General features: G+C 42.5%; 1 protein-coding gene across 6 annotated transcripts in view; it reads left to right on the forward strand.

The window, feature by feature from the left end:
- The first annotated feature begins 3,231 nt into the window (after nucleotides 1–3,231).
- The window catches only part of Sox5 (SRY-box transcription factor 5), a 394,103-nt gene continuing 379,801 nt past the window's right edge, over nucleotides 3,232–17,533 (forward strand). For all 6 annotated transcript variants that reach the window (XM_057770810.1, XM_057770842.1, XM_057770818.1 and 3 more), the window contains exon 1: nucleotides 3,232–3,381. In XM_057770810.1, the coding sequence (XP_057626793.1) occupies nucleotides 3,344–3,381 (38 nt within the window). In that variant the 5' untranslated portion in view covers nucleotides 3,232–3,343. The remainder of the gene's footprint in view (nucleotides 3,382–17,533) is intronic.

Genomic DNA, 17,533 nt, shown 5'->3' on the forward strand with positions numbered 1-17,533 from the left:
ACAAGTGACAGGGACATGGACTCCTTGCCAGCTTATGATTTCACCTCCGCTGGGCTCACATGTGAACACTGGCAGAGCTGGTGGTGTGTATGGAGGCCTCGGCTATGCTGAGTAACATCCCTGCTCTACCCTACCCAAGCCAACGTCTTCGTGGTCTTAATGCTGTTAGTTTGAACTATCATAATTGAGGTGCCATTTTTAAAGGGGTTATATTTTTCTGCCTGGTTTCTAATCTGTCTCAGCTCTTAATAAGACGACTATGTTAAATACACACACACATATGTATAAGTATATACACTGTTTTTAAAATGTATGTGTGCATGCATGCGTGTGCGTGTATTGCTCAAACTTGTATTTTTTACATGAGGATTTGAACTCAGGTCCTCCTGTTTTCAGAGCAAGGTTTTTTACCCATGGAGACAGCTCCCCAAACCTGGTAACTAGCTTCAGATCTAAAACTCACTTTCAAACCATTTGCGATTTCTCATATGTTATTTTTGTTTATTTGGCGTTTGTATATTTCTGAAGTGTGCATATATTATGTAGTGGCTACAGCAGCCAAACAGAAGGTGGGGAAAGTCTCTCCTTGTAACAGAGCTGGTTTTGAAAACCCGTTTTCTTACCTGTGCTGGTGACCTTCAGGATTAGAACATCAAAGAACAGCCAGAGGTAGATGCTGTAGGGAGACAGCAGCTGGGACCATGTGGATCACAGCTTCCTGCCTTATGGCCGGTATCTGTATCCTCATTTCCAGCTTTTTGTTGCCACTGTGTCACCTCTGCTGTCCCCACTCCCATGATTCCCCTTAACATACCCTTTCTCTTGCTTTCGTATTCCCTCTTGGTCCAAGACAAAACAATAGTCACTAATTAGAAGGGGGAAAAAAGAGAGAGATTGAACATTTTAAAACACATGGAACCCTAAGAGTTCCTGTCACCATCACTGACAGAAGAGAATACTATTTTATATACATTGTCCATCAGAGTGCATTAGAAGATGAAACTCCTCAAGGATTAAAAAAAACAGATATTTATGATAAATGCCGTGACTTTCTCATTTTTCTATTTAAAAGTGGGCTGGCACTGTAACAGAAAATAACTGGAGGCTAATGGGATAACAAAATTAATGAGTAATATCCTTCCCCCTCCCAAACTGCTGAAACGAGGCCCAAGTCATTTTGACACATCCCAGTTAACAGCTTTTCAGGGTGGGTCGTAACTCCATGTTTTGTTAGTGTCTTAACTCCATAGTGACACACTCAAAGCCTACTCGACTTTGATTGTATGTGCGTGTTTCTGGATCTCTCCTGAACGATGGGTCTCGTGATTAAGTTATTTTCAACTTTGTCCCCAAATTTCTTAGCTCTGAATGACGGATAAATACACCAACAGGAGTAAAGCGATCTGTGATTTTCACTCAGAATATGTGTATGGCGTGTCGTTGTGTATGCCTGAAGAGTAAACTTACTGTCCGCCTGTCGCCAGGATAAAAAAAAAATGGGACCTAATCAAACTGCGGTAGGGTCAACCCTTGTGGTTTTAAAGGGCCTTAATGTTATCCAGCTGCGGACTAAAAGGGGTTGGGAGGGGAAGCTGGAAGGAGTGGAGGGGGCTGGAGGGGCTATGGAAAAGCACAGAGAGTCTGGCTTTTATTTTTATTTTTTTTAAAGTGAGTTCAGTGCCAGGCTGGACATTGGGTGTGCGGACTATTGAGCCATTGTCTCTCCTATTTCCAGAGTAGCCCCCAGTTAATCACTTCGGCTTTGAAGGGAATTTCCTCGTGGAATTCTCCACAGAAAATCTAATCAACTGACCTGCCCTCTCAACAATGGAAGGCTTTTCCCTCTCTCCCTTATTGGGGCGGGCTCTGTAATGTAGCCTTTTGTGCACAATGAACCCTCCCAGTAGGAGTGGAGAGCATGTATGTGAGTGACTGTGTGTGTGTAGAGAGTACACTCTCTTGTGCTGTAAGTGTGAGAGAACTCCCTAGCCAGAGGCTGCTGTGTATGGGGGCCGGCACCATTCCCTCCTGCGTGTGTAGGTACCTCTGTCAATCCATGTCAAAGGTCCATTACCTGATTCCCTTCCTTGCCTGCCAGATTTTTATCTAGATAATTGGAACTGCTACGGAGGCTGTGCCTTGCCAGCCAGCTTAGGATTTGGAGAACCAGAGTTTGTCCAGCTTATCTGTGGCTGCCTGGACAGAGGAAATTAAAGAGCCTTGGGGCTGGGGGCACACGGGCTCTGTCCACCCTGAGCACCAGGGTGCTCTTCGGGAGCAGGACAGTTGACTGGTCAGGGCTGTCTTCTGGTTGGAGTTTGGGATTGTCCTGCACTCCTGCATGCTGCGTTTGGCATGCAGATACCTGCTCTCCTCCACGCCTGGTTTCTGGAGTTTGGAGCTACAGAAACTTTGCCTGGGTTGCCAGGACATTGCAAGCACTCTGTGGAAAGCGAGCTAGCTCTGAGCCCGACAGAGTGAGTGACAGGCTGTTTACAGGATTCCTTGAAGGGGCCTCTGCTATATTTCAATCTGTCAAAGTTGCTTTTCTTCCTTCAGAACAATGCCTGATTGTTGTGTGTGTGTGAGAGAGAGTGTGTGTGTGTGCGTGCGTGCGCGCGCACAAGCATACACACACACACACACACATGCTTGTATGTTTCCGTGTGCTCTTGGAGAGTGTGTGTGTGGGGGGGTGAGGAATAACAATTCTTTGTGTAAAAATGCCGTGACTATTAGTGCTTACTTAGTTAATACTCAGTTTGATTGGGGCTCCGTTATTACAAAGTTATTTTTTAATCAGCCCCAAATGTATTTTGCACAGTGATACTGGTGGTGGCGGCGGTGTGTGTATGTGTCTGTGTGTGTGTTTGTGTGTATGGTATGACTTTTATTATTTAGAGGAAAGAGCCTGGGAGACATGTTACGAGTTGACTTCTACCGTTCCGTGATGTCCAGGAGAGAGAATTAGAGGAAGAGACAGGCACCGGGAGGTTGTCTAATGCTAGCATGCAGAGTGTGCGGCTGTGCGGAGGGGGAGCAGCCAGACTGCTGCTGTAAGTGTACTACCCCTTTAAGAGAATGGTCAAGGAGTCCTAGGAGAGAGAGAGAGAGAGAGAGAGAGAGAGAGAGAGAGAGAGAGAGAGAGAGAGAGAGAGAGAGGGGAGGGGAGGGGAAGGGGGAGAGGGAGAGGGAGAAAGGGAGAGGGGAGAGAGAGTGAGAAGAGAGAGACACACACAGAGAGAGAATCTATTGGTTTAGAAGGTTTGGACTGACTTGACAGGTTCAGTTGGAGCCGATCATAGGTGGCCGCCGTGACAAAGGGAAGCTGTGCTTTTCCAGCATGCTTACTGACCCTGATTTACCTCAGGAGTTTGAAAGGTGAGTGCTCTTTGGTTTTTCTCCCCCTAATATACCGAAGTGCAAACTCTTCCATTTCACAGGAGTCTGTGAATCCCCTCCAAGATGCCTCCCCCAGATTGCGTGTGAGAGAGCGGCTAGGGTCTCTGCAGCCTTGGGAGCTGATTTCTGTTGTGGTTGCCCGGACCAAATTGAACTGATTTGCAAAGTCTCCTCCGAGCTTACTGCTAATGTTTTTAGGTTGCGTCGGATCACAGGCAGGAAATTAAATGAACATTAAGCATCTCTTTCTCCTCCCCCCATCCGCGGCTGCTCTCTTCCTCGCTTAGTCTCCTACTTTCTGCTTTCATTGATTGCCCCCACACACCTTTTGTAGCCGGCTCGCATATTCAGGATCTCTGCCTCCTGTAATTTCTCAAGTGATAGAAGGCTTCAGTGGTGTTTAAAGCGGAGGCTGTTAAATTCCTGTTTGATCCCTCTGTTAAACTTTGGAAACTGCTTGGGAAAACAGGACCTTTTGTTGATGTGGGAGAGCGGGGTTGTTGTTGTCTTTTTTTTTTCCCCAAAGAAAATTTAACATCGCAGTTAAATATTAGTAGATAGTTATCGAGGTGTCTGAAGGGGGAGGTCGGAGATGAACAGGACACCCCCTTTTGAAGTTTTGTGGCCACTTTTGTGCTCGCTGTCTTAACTGTATTTTGATAGCCAGACTTTTCGCTGTGCTGTGACGGGAGCTAACTGTATTCGTAATTAGTTGTTCCTATTTAGAGAGGTATGTGCACTTCCTTCCCGTTTGATGCTGCAAGTTACATGTGGGCTTTTAAAGGATTTTAGCCTCCTCCTGCCCATGTAATTTACACATTACAATTTTCAACTTTGAGTCCGTACCCTACTATAAGTTCATTTTTCGAACTATAAATAGATTTTTGTTTGCCATTAAAAAGAACTCAAACTTCGTATTCTGTATGTTGAATTAAAAAGAAAAAAGCTAAAAAAAGCCAGGATGCAAGATCCCCAGGCTTTTTTCATTTTCATGCAAGCTATACCTTCTGTATAAACATTTGTCGTATCTGACTATGCAACTCAAGCTAGGTGCTAGACCAGCTGGTTAAAAATATGCTAAGTCAAGCTGTTTATCACTCAAACGCCTGAATTTGAGATGAAAAGACGAAAAAAGAAAGGACAGGGATTAAAACATTCTAGAACTGGAGTCATGGGGGAGAGAGAATGTGAAGGAGAAAATAATGCTTGGCTGTGGTCACATCCCCGAGAAGCCACTGTGTGCCCAGGGAAGAAGTGGAGGTGGTGGCTCCTAAATCCCCCTGCTCTAGCTCTCGAGCCTCTCTACTAAGAAGGCGGATCGTTCCTCAAGGTTCTGAATTATTTTTTCCCCAAAGTTTCACATATGAACTCTGCTAGCCAGTTAGCTCTCCTTTGCAAATGTAGTCTTGTTTCTATGTGGATACTGAAGTTGTTCACACTGGAGCACATTATTGCCTAATGGAGCGGTTTGTTAATTGAACAGAGTAAGTTTTCAGCAAGTACAGATGAACACCCTTATGATAATTTTCCTTAATTCTAATTATACTTTTTTTTTTGCTAATAAAACTCTGAGTGATTTGTAGCGTGTTATCAGCCTGGCTTTATAAAGAGGCGTTACATATTAACCGACTACAATCTATTTCTCTTATAGGCGAGCTGCCTGCTGGGAACTTTATTTGTATTTTTTTTTCAATTATCTCTTTTTAAGCCAAACTTTTCCCTTTGACATCTTAGCGCTCAACTCTTCTAGCATTGTTTTGTGTTCCCCTTCTAGTGATGTTTGAAGTTCTTTTCTGCACTGTGCAGGGGCATCCATGTTTAGCTGGGCAATTAAATAAGCCGGCTATAATCAAGTAGTTTGCTTGTATATGCGCCCTATGTGTAAGCAGCAGTAGTTAAAGTCATTTTGAAAACTGCCTCACAATCTAGCATTTTTAATAATTTACCCTGAGATCAGATTGGGCAATACTTCCCCAAATCCCAGCAAAGCCCTGACAGTTTGTGTACTCCTCATTTCTCCCATTGCCACTCACAGAGCAGATCATGTAGATCGATACAGGGCTGAATATTGAAATCCTCCGAAGAGCAACCCCGTAATAGCACTACCATATATCATCAGAATGAGGTTGGTTTGTTCTCTGTGTTCTCCTGTGCCTCAACAGCGATTTGCAACATTTGTTGAATAAGTAGGTCATTTTTATTGACTCAATTTTCATTCTATTTGCTCACCTGCCATCAAAGAGTTTTTCACTCAAATTTATTTAGTCCTCTTAAAGAATTCCTAATGTCTTCATAAATGGAAAATTAGGTGTAGTGGGCAGCAATTAGTCAGAGTTCAGGTGCCATTAAAGTTTTAAGTGATTTGTATCTCTAACGTCACTGGTAGAGTAGTGCCCATCTTCTATGATTCCCCCCTACCCAATAGAAAGAGTCTTGGAAACTTCAAGAAATAATTCAAAACTTTCAGATCAGTCTGGGGATGCAGATTTAGGTGATGAGTGTCGGTGTTTCCAGCTGCAGGAAGGGACAGACTCAAGAGTCTCAGGTTGACAAACGGCTGTTACCTAGCTAAGGAGCAGGTGACAGCTTCATTGTCTGTGCGGGTGTTCAAGAGGTAGAGGGAGATGGGTTTCAGAAGTAGCAAGCTTGAACTGCCAGCTCCTGCTTTCCCGCAGCTCCTGCAGGGCTGAAGGGCAGATCTCAGGTGCGGGAGGAATAGGCAATGCATGGCCCGGCAGATGCTAAGAGAGACAGACCTCGGGTCCAGCTATGGCTACGCACCACAATGGGCAGCATTGTCCGCGTGCCGTGAATAGAAGCATCACTAGCTCTCCGGAGAGGTCTTAGAGAAGTCATTGTCCTTCCATCCAACTGAGAGTTAAAGAATGAGATATTGTGACTTCAGGTTTTTCATTCGAGAATGTCTTTTGTCTCTCGACACTTCAACACGGGAAATACTTGCTATAGCTTGTGGTGTGACTCTCCTGCTGCTGAAGGAGAAACAACCATGTCTGAGACTTTATCACCGGCACAGTTGTCAGCTGGTTTACTTCATGCGTGTGTCCGTCTTCCATGTGAGTGTTCCATGACCAGGTTACCTACCATGCTTCTCAGTTGTCGAACTGGAAAATTTCATTGAAGGAAGTAAAAGACTTCAAAGTGCATCTATTTAAAAAAGACTTGCTATTCCCAGAAAGAAAGAGAAGTTAGGAGTGAAGGATGCAGCATGTGGCCTCAGAGGCTCCCTCATGCAGGGGTGTGCTTCTCCCCAAACGGGTACCCACAGCAGCCTCTTTCCCCATGTCGAAGGGAGCCCTGCAGGGTCAAGACCTCATGCAAAAGAAAAGGAATCAGCTCAACTTACACTTAGCCCATTCCCATCGGATTTATATACAGTCAGCCCAATGGGAGAGATTGTTTTATTATAAAAGCCCCCACTTTATTCTGAAGCGGGGAATATCCTTCCAGGTCTGTGAAAATCATTTTTGCAAATTGCTATGGGAAACTACTAGCAACATGTAAGGCTACCCCTCCCAATATTGGTATTTTAGTTACTGCTCCTCCCAATAAAATTTTTTTTACCTGGGCATTTATTCAATATAGTTGGAGTCTTATAAAAAAAAAAATCTGTTCTGCTCCTAAGTTACCAGTCCATTCAGGTTGGCAGGTAGCTTCCAGACAGGAATTTCAAAGGTACCTGCCTGGCTTTTGTCACCCCAAGGCAACTGTAAGCTTACAGGTCTCATGATCAGTGTGTTCTGATGTCTGCTTTGGCCACTCAGTTAGTCTTCACTCACTACTACTTCTTGCAGGAGGACGTAGTCATTCATTGCAGATTGTAATTGCCATCTCAATAACTTGTGAGCTCAACTGAGCTGACACCTTGGTTTGGAATGCAGCTCACTAGAAGCAGTGTGTAAACCACACTTCTGTCCCATACCCCATTCTGCCTGAAGACTTGGCAGGAGTCTCAGTGATCACCAAGAACAATGCAGGGTTAAATGCCAGGTGGCACTGTGGCCAGATCAGGGAAAAGCAGGCTGGAGAAATGGAAGAGGGTGTTGCTATTGATTACATGTTGATGCACTTTTCCCTATGCCTCAAATATCAGAAGCACATGAATGTCTGTTCTTGGAAAGCTTTTTTCACTGAGATTTACATGAGCATCATAGACCAGAGGCAGATGAGAAAACCTGTCTGCTTTGGAGTATCTCAGCCGTCTAAGGGTTGGAAACTGTGTCTCATGGATCTTGTTCATGCCACATTGACAGAGCATCATCCCCAAGGGGTGTCTCATTTTGATTGTTTGGTCTTTCCTTGTCCATTCTTCAGCTACCTAAGCCGTATGTTGTATCGTGCAGGTATGTGTTATGTGGTCTAAACACAACCCTTTTATAGATTAGTTTTAAAGGCATAACTGTTGGGTGCTGTTTACCTTGTAAATTTGGTATTCCCCTGTAGTTTTAGTGAGATTAACCAATACCACGAGACATCAAGGAATGGAAGCCAAACTCTCCATTCTTCTCTTGTGCTAAGTCAGTGTGCTCGGTTTCTGAGTCAAGTGATGGCAGTGATCTTAAAAGGTGTGACTCACCTACATGTGAGTCCTACTCTTCTTAATCCAAACATGCTAGTGGAGAAGAAATCTACGGAGAGATCTCAGTCCTCCTTAATTCTGTCCTCCCTGGCTTTGCACCTAGGGGTGGCACTCTCCTTGGCAGAGCATGTAAAATTCAAATGCGGTGCAGGTGAAGTAGATCAAGGGGGACTGCTAGAGCAAGAAGAGAAAAAAAAGACCCACTAAAGACTAACGCTATTTTCCTTAAACGAGCAGGGTTGGTTTAGGTTTACATCTGGAGACTGCCTTCTACTCCTTCCTGTGGATCAGGAACTGTTTCCCCTTTGACTCTGTGTTCTGCCCTGCAGTCTGGAAGCCTCTTTGCCTTTTCTTTGCTTTCGTCTCCCCTTCCTTTCCCCTGCTAGTTGAGAGTTCCCCATCTCCTCGGGAGATCCTGTGGCGTATGGTTCTGCTTGTCCAATAGGGGGGTGTGCGTTTCTCCACATCAGCATCCCTTTCTCTTGGAGGCTGGGAGTGAAAGCTCAGCAGTGCTGTGTTGCCAGCCTTTGCCAGCCTGAGAAGTCACAGCCTCCAAGTTGCTCCCAGCTCTTGCGCCTTCTTTGTGGGCATTGCGTTCTGCACATTGGGCTGCCGGCAAGGACCAGACCAAGGCGAGATTTAGAAGAATTCTGGTGAGAACTATTCCGAGGGATATGGCATTTTAAAAGAATTGCAGTAAACAAACAGAATTGCAGCGTCAACAAAGATAATTAGCATAAACAATGTCGTTTTAGGACAGGTGGTTTAAAAAAACAAACAAAGCAAAAAACCCAAATATGAACCCAATTTGAATTCTGCCAATTTGGAACCATTGAACCATAATCTGCACCTCATACGCACTGCCCAGGTTTGTTGATGAACTTGTTAAAATGCATCCTTTCTGTTTCTTTTGTATCATTTTCCGGTCCTTGTGCCCTTCTTTCACCCAGCTTGAATGTAATTAATCTATTTAAAGGTAGTTTGAGGACCTTTATATTCATAAAACATGACAGAAGGAAAACGAAAAACAAAAGCTTCGGGGTGTTCAGAGATATTTCAGATCAGAAGTGAAATGACTTCAGGCTGGAGCTTGACTCCTCAACGTCCCGAGTCTCCAAACTCTCGCCTTCTCTCTTTGATCTAAGTATCATTTGGATAATTCAGTTCTGCTGCGTTATTGATACATTTGTCATTGTCTTGTTAGTCTCAGTTGCTACTCTTTCCTCTCCTCTGCCTCGTCAGTGGGTGCATGTGTGTCTCCGGGCTGCTTGTCTTTGCTGCTTTCCTCTCTAACTTGGAGAAGGGGGCATGGCATTGACTCCAGGGATGGAGTTGCTAGTCACCGTGAGCTATGTTGTCTAACCTGTCTGTGCTGTCACTAGGAGTTTAAATCTGCGGTCCTTCAGACTTATTACTAAATGACGTTTTTCGGAATGCCTTGCGTGGAAATGTTTTGACTTAAATGAGATGTGGAGTGTGGCTGCACGGAAAGCTGTTTATTTTTCCTACATTAAGGATGAAAAGTTCTTTATTAGAGTTAAGAGATTTTTCCCCCTTTCATATTCTCTTGGAGAATGAAGTCCTGCCTTTCCAAGTGTGCTTCCCTCGTAGACTGGTGGCCCTTCTTGCTGAAGCTGAAATAGGAACGTTTGTGAATGAGTTTTAGTTTCTCGGAGTTATAAAAATGTGTGTAAACTAGTAAATTGTGTCTCATTCATGTGCTGTGGAGATTTCTCCTACTTTACGGACAAAAATAATTTGGCTACTAACGAATTAGGGCTACCTGCCAGTCTCATCACGCATTGTAGGTAAGAGGGGGGCAAAGCAGGAGACCCGCTGCCAGGCACTCGGGAAAGTTTCATGTGTGGTCGTGTTTCTATTTCTGCCCTTCACATCTCTGAAAGAATGTGTGTTTTAGAAAAGAAAACGTTCAAACACAGAAGACACGCTCTTTCTTCCACAGGCATGCGTACAGGCATGCGTGCAGCCACTGGGATCTCTCTTGCTGTGGAGGTGCCCGGATGCCACTGGCCTCGCTTGCGCTGCCTGCTCATCTCAGTCTCTATCACACGGAAACCTCTGAGTCAAATGCACTGAGAATAGATGCACAGGAGGATGGGAACTTGAGGGCACAGAGAATTCGCTAGAAGCCCCTTGCCCTGGAAGATGTGGTATTGTCAGGCTAGGAGACCTAGGTCAGTTAGAGCTGTGAGTAGCTCTGGTGTCCTGAGGGATGTACCTTCTCAGCTGGGTTTTCAGGACATTGCTGAAAGCAGACATGAAAGAGTTAACCCACTTTGCCTGCTTTTTTTTTTTTTTTTTTTTTTTAAATTTCTGAATCTAGGGGAAAGGAGACAGACAAGCACATTGTGTATATGTGGGGTTTTTTTTTGTACATTTTTAATCAAAATTTATTTCAAATGGTAGTCAGTGTGTACTTAGCACTAAGAGGGAGTCACCGAAGGGGTAGTGAGCTGCCTGAGCCCCACCTCTGAGACTTTTTCATGTAAGCTGTTGAAATCTCATTTTAATAAATTATACATATGTAGGTATATATAATGAAAGGAAGCACAAACCTTGAAAATGACATACGTTTCATATAAAAGAGCATGAAGTGAAAAAGTCCTACTCCGTGCCACTGCTTCTTCATCCTGAGTTGATGTAGGATCTCTCGCAAAGTTCTAAAACACGCTGGCTCTAACTGTGGAGCCGAGACAATTGTGTGTTTGCTACAATTCTTTCTTTTGGGTATTTACTCTGGGCAGGAGTGTGTTAGGCAATAGGCTACAAAGTCCAGAGAGATTTTTTTTTCTTTCTCACTCCTGTCCTGGTGCCCCTTTGTTCATTCCCTTGTTTTTGTTTTCCCGTTATTGAATTTCATAACAGATTTGAAAGGGGACTCCAGGAAGATGCCACATAAAATAAAGGTTAAGAATTCATTTCTCCTTTCATGTCAGCCCGAGGCTGGAGAGCCTGGAAGCCACTCTGTGTTGTTCTCAGTTCTTTAGGAGAGGGAGGATTGGACCTGTGTTCAAACTGCTGTGGCCCTGATTAACTCATTAATTCAACTCTGACCTGTGCCAACCATAGCTGAACACAGAGTATCAGATTGTCACCCTTAGCATCAGATTGTCAAACAAGAAGGAAACTTTAATAGGCAAAGGCCCAGTCAACAGAACACCTGGGCGTGCGTAAACAAAGAGAAATCCACATTTTCCTCTCCTCCAAATCAGAGCTAAATTTGGGAATTGTCTCTAGATCCTGGGGGATTATGGGCTACACATCTTGTTAAGGTATTGTTTTATAAACTTAGAATTACTGGAAAAATAAAATGGATCGGTTTTGACCGCTGAACAATTTAAGAATGTTTAATGTTTTAAAGGCATTCCTCAAGGGTAATAGAAACAGATCCAAAGGACACAGAGGGCAGGTTCAGAGAGCTGCGTGATGGAACATAAGATGTAGACTTTTATGAGTAGATTAAAAAATAATTAGAAGTGGCTAGCAGTGAAGGGGTTATTTGGGGAAATCCTGTAATTATTCCCATGTACAAAGTCGGAGTTCAAGAGAATTCTTTTTACTTACTAGACAGTCGGCATCCTGAATCAGTCTGCTCAATCCTGAGGGAGCAGATTGGGGCAGATCATCTCGAAAGGAAGAAGTACTTCCTAGAATACAAGTAATATTGGTTCCTGTTTCTCCCACAACGCAGGATCCCAGGGCAGGTGCACCACAGACATAGAAGGGCACCCTGGCTTTAGGTACCCGAAGGTGGTGATGTGTGGCATAGGTGCTGAGCATTTATAACTGACTCGGTCAGGGGAACTGAGGTAGCGTTTGGGGACAGTAGATGTTTCCTGTTCAAAAAGTGAGAAAGTTAAAGGTAGAAGCCCAGTATATACATAACAGTATTGTGTCAATTTTAAGATATTTGCCCTATAATGAATAGAAGACTTTCCTCGCGCTTAGCCAAGGATTTCATTTGTCTGTCTCCTTGCTGATGTTTTGGTGTATAATGCAGGAGACAAGAGTTAGGAGTTTGTCCTGACATCTTCAGCTTCCCTTTTCTCACAAACTGAGGTCTCCTAGAGTCTTTAATGTGAGGCAGAGGAATAGGTTAAGATTTCTTAAAAATCTCTCCACCCTACCTAAAATTTTGTCACTTTGAAATTCATTTGAAAGGTTCCCAGCTCCTGAATTCAGTGGTCAAAATTCCTGCATTTAGTCTCTCCTTTAGAGATAGATTTTATCTCATAGCTAGTCTTTTTACGCGTGGAATCACAACTGTCAATTCGTCAATTAAATGCCATTCTACAGGTTCACGTGGGATATCTCAGGAGCTTTCATCTAAGTACTATACGTGGTTCTCTTTTAAGGTGAAGTGACAGACACTTTTATGAATTACGTCAAATGGGTGAAAACATCAGATTTGTATTTTATCTGCTTAAAACTCCCAGGTGCTTGAGAGCACTCGTTCCTGTCAATTATAAATATCATAGAGATAAATTATATATGTGTGACTGAGCAAAGTGCTGGGTGTTGTTGGGAATACGGAAACAGGATAGTTCCACTGCTGACAGGGTAGTCATAAACTAGAAGAATTAATAAGAAGATTAGATAGTCATACAGAGATACAGTCGGCACAGGTCTTTGTCTGAATAAATAAAACTCTGAGCTGTAAGGGAGCGAGGTTAAGGAAGATTAAGAGCAAGTGACTAGGGCAAAACTTCCAGCGTTCCTCTAACTGAGTCAAAAAACTGCTGGTACTGAAGCCAGTCTAGCCAGCTGCGTCCGCTACTGCTCAGCAGCTTCAAGAAGAGAAAGGGCAGAGCTCTAAGACAAGAAGGGTCGTAACAACCAAAGAGAGAGGCAATAAAATGCTTCATCTGGGAGGATGTTCTTGCCATATTGTTAATATTTTACATTTGGAAGATTGCATGCTGGCTTCTTTAAGAAAACTATTTGAGGGAAAATGTGCAGTCACACCGTCAGAAGTATAATCTTTGATGCATACCTAGGGACCTTTGGTATCATTCCAACCGGGAAAACATGTCTGGGGGTCATGAAAGTGTTGAACAAATTGCTTAAGTATAGAACCATATATATCAGATAATGTAAGAATTGTCTGTCTACGAATTATTATTATTTTTTGCTTAATGATTGCAATACTTTTTATTCTATACTTGCTGCTTTGAGTTTAGGAATAAAAATGAGTGTTATTCTCTCGTTTCCCCTGTGAAGATGTAAAAGTTATTAGAAAGCCAACTTATAAAGAAGCCTACGAAACCCAAACTGTATCTAGTTCTATGGCCAAAGGACAATGTCCCAAAGCCCTACTGTTAAAGCAGGAGAAATGTGTATAGGGCGCAGCCGGGCTACTTTGTGCTAATGTGTCTGATGGTCTAGCATTCAGTTATGCACAAGGTTGGCATATGTTCCCGTTTCTAAGGCAGGAATGAGAACTTTGAGATGCAAAAATCACTTAATTCCTTGGGTTTCAGCCATGTGTCTACAAAATGGGCTTAAAAGTCAGTATACTTTTTTTTTAAGCCCTACCTTTTAAACAATCGTGCTTACAATCACAAAGCTTTAGGAGAACATTTGGTAGGCCTAAGTGCAGTCTTTTGAATTCAGGGTTTTAAAAGTAGACTTCTTATCTAGCAGAGGAAAAATAATCAGGACTTTAATAAAAATTATTCTTTGTCTGATAAAAATGCCTTTTAGGTGTCTGAAGATTATTTTCACACACACACACATACACACACATACACACACACATACACATACACACACATACACACACACACACACACACACACACACACACACACACACACACACACACACACAGTTGCTATAAGGAACTGGTTGACCAGTTCCTCACTTTCACTGTTCCTATAACTACCAGTTTTGAGATATTTTAACTATTGATCCCTCGTAACTTATACTTGACTCTCACCAATGTAAGTTCAGTTATATCTGTCCACTGTTGATAACTAAACATCCTAAGTGCCTCTTTCTTCCCTCTGTGTGCAGAAACTATGACGACTAGGAGTTGCTTTGGTAACCTTCGTTGTATCAAGTACATTTTCAAATTGCATATTGCATTAATCTGTAAGCCAGGTAAATTGTGTTTACACATAACTACAAGAATAAATAACTTTAAAGAATAAATTATTGAACAACATAAAAACCGACTTTCTGCAAATGAAAGAAAATTACACACACCAATGCTTCTTAAACTAGTGTTTGCACAACTAGTGTGAACTGTAGAAAAATCCCAAGTGACTTTCAGAAACTGTTATCCTCATAAGTCCCTTTTGCTATACAGCCTCCCAGTAAAATCGGGAGGAGGCAATTTCCTCCTTATTTTTGAATATGGAGGTGAAAGAAGGGGAACTAGACAGATTTCTTTTTAAGGACAGCTTTATAACAAGTTACAAAAATCACCCAAGAAACAGGGCCCATGTTTTTGGTTTAAAATTGTTTTCCACTGATATAATCTGTTAAAAGCCAGAAGCCATCCAAAGTGCTGCTACCAATTCAAGAAGATCATCTTCTGCCTTAATTATACATCTGGGAAATGTTAGCTGAACATTTTGTGGGGAACAGTGAATACCTTACTTACCAGTTGTCTAAAACGCTGCTAATGATCGACACGGTGCCAGTGTTTTGATGGCTAGAGCCTAGGATGAACATGAATACAAAGAACACAGTTGGAAAAAAAGCACACATTTTATACAAAACAGATTTCAACCATCTGCTTGGCGCTTAAGTATGTGACTATAGGCAGTATATGAAAGAGACCACTGTCCACGTTATGAATGGTATCACGTTTACTGGAACCTTAGAGAAACCATAGGGTTGCTGAAAGCAAGTCGACCCAGTGATTCTCTTCAGTGAAAGAATAAAAACAAGAACCCCAGCCAAAATTTTGTTCCCTCCACAATCTCTTCTATGTCAGTTTTCTTCTCCTAGCAAAATGGTTGTGCTAATAAAGCCTGCCCCAGTGCTGTGCATCAGCGTATTAAAGATACCAGACAACCTCCGCATATGATCCCGGGGAGGGGAGCCCCAGATGGCTCTGAGTTAGAAGAATGTTTGCTTTAGGGATAGGTGAGAGCCCCAAATCTGTTGCCCGAGTTCTGGGCTGAGCAGCAAGTCAGCATGGAGGCCATGGGCCGAGACACACTCCCGAACACCATGTCTTCTGTTGTTTCTGGTTTTAGAGTGTTCTACTGTCAGAGAGGTGCTGGATCACCACAGCAGAGGGGAAATCATGAGTATAGGCAAAATGAGAGATTGTGTGAATGCTTCCATTAGCCCAAAGTGAGGCAAGAATCCCCACAATGCCTAGGAGACTGCTGGCTAGCTAGATGATTCGCACACGTAGACTTTAAAGGGAGGTGACATACCATTCCTGACTACCTTGCAGACACAACTGTTTTTAGTGAGGAATTCTTTCACCTGTTGTAATTCCTTTAGCTAAAATATGTTTTTATTTCTAAATATTAGGAAAATCAAGCTGTTAGAATTGTGTTTACTTACTGAATCATCTGGTTTACTTATGTGCATTGCGTGATATCTATTGATATTTTTCCTAGCTCTTGAAGAAGTGATTTAATGCAATATAAAGAAATATTTCCTGAACCCCAATTTATCAATGCCTTCAACTATGGCAGCCAATACCCAGGGCCCCTGCTGAGTGATTGAAACATGGGTAGTGTAAAAATGTGTACAATAGGTATGAACCACATACTGGATTTAAAAAAATAAAAGAATTTGAAGGGCTTTATTTTTTCCCTTTTATTCTTGATTCTGTATTCGTGAAGTTTGGAACTACAGGCTTAAGATATACTATTAAAATTATTTTCATGTATTTTTGCTTTGTTAGTCTGCTACCAGGAAGCCTAACATTCCATTCAGATTGGAATTCCAGCTCATATTCTTGGCTTATTTTATATTGCTGTTGGATAATGTTCTATACCTTCTGTGGGCAGAGGGAGGTGAAGACATTTTGATCAGTGCCTTAAGTCTAGAGGTTCCCGGTTCAGCAGGGTAGCAAGGAGCCAGACAGATTTCAGTATTTATTAACTCTTTGCTCTTAGTTCGACAAGTAGGTGATATTTTACACATATGTATAATGTGACTTTTGCTTGAAATATACCATCAGTTCTCCAGACCTTATGGCAGCATGACAGCAGGGAAGATGTTTAAGGGCTAGACCGGCTATTATCGAGACTAAACATGTGGAGCGGACAGTTATATTTATTTTCTACGATCCCACCATGTATAGCTCTCATCTCTGTCTTGTGGGTTAAGGGGTTTGTGGTTGGAAGAAAACCTTCAGCTCTTGTCTCCCAGCTGATGCTGTACACAACTTTCCGAATTGACCCACAAGATGCCATCCAAGCTCTTTCTCTATGCATATGGAGACGCACTTATAAATATAGATGTAAAGATAGCACAAGCATTCAGCATGGACGTGTTATGTGCCAGACTCCAAGTCGCTTTGAATGCCTTCTTTATTCGGTCTTCACCAGACTCTCGCTTTCCACCGTCTCCCAACCTCACACAGGCAGGAGAGGGACATGCAGTCAGTTGCTGAGTAGCTCCTGAGGTAGGAGTGTTGGATTGTGCTTATCAGCCCTCCAGAATCTTCTTTTTTATTAACTTAATTGTATTTATTGACTTTATCCTATTTAACATATTTGGTGGCATTGGGAGCCCAACCAAGGGTCTCACAGATTCTAGATAAGATGTTTTCTTTAACGACGCCCCAGTGCTAACGAGTTCACTTACACTGCCACCCTCTTATTGATACAGAAAAGAAAATGCTCATAGAACTTAAGAATTTAGTGCTTTGGAGGGAAACTATTTCTCGTTTTTTTTTTTAAATGAATATATCTAAATACCTACTATGCCAGGCATTACTTTAAATACAAATTATTCATTTAAAGCATGTGTTAGACATTTTGTACACTAATTGGGACATTACTTACTTAATTAATTAATGCTTTAGTTTTTGTTTTCGAGGTAAGATCCTACTCTATAGCCCAGGCTATCCTGTGTAGCTCAGGCTGGTTGCTCTCAAACTTGCAGCAATCTTCCTGCCTCTGCTTTTCAACTTCTGGGATAACAAATCTTCGCAACCACACTCAGATTGTAGGTGAGCTTCTAAAAACCTGTCTTTTTAAAAATAAATTTATTCCTGGCATAATTCGGTGTGCCCAGTGGATTTCTGGGTGTATCCTATAGATGCTTATATAAAATCTTCTCTGCTTTAAAAGGTACTGGCTATAAATCCACACTTGAAATCCCTTTCTGAAACCCCCCCCCCACGCTCTCATTCTCAGTACATTTAAATGCATCATCTACTAAAATCTAGTCTTTATACAAAGACCCTGTCTTTCTTAGAAATAGTATCTGATCATTTTTGTGATCTCAGCAGTCAGCCAGGCACCTTCTTTATACTGTCCTAAGTTGTAAGTATGTGAGTATTCTCATCTTCTAGATGTCCACATAAAAGTTTTG

The sequence above is a fragment of the Chionomys nivalis genome, chromosome 1 (genome assembly GCF_950005125.1).
Source record: "Chionomys nivalis chromosome 1, mChiNiv1.1, whole genome shotgun sequence".
Classification (NCBI taxonomy): domain Eukaryota; kingdom Metazoa; phylum Chordata; class Mammalia; order Rodentia; family Cricetidae; genus Chionomys; species Chionomys nivalis.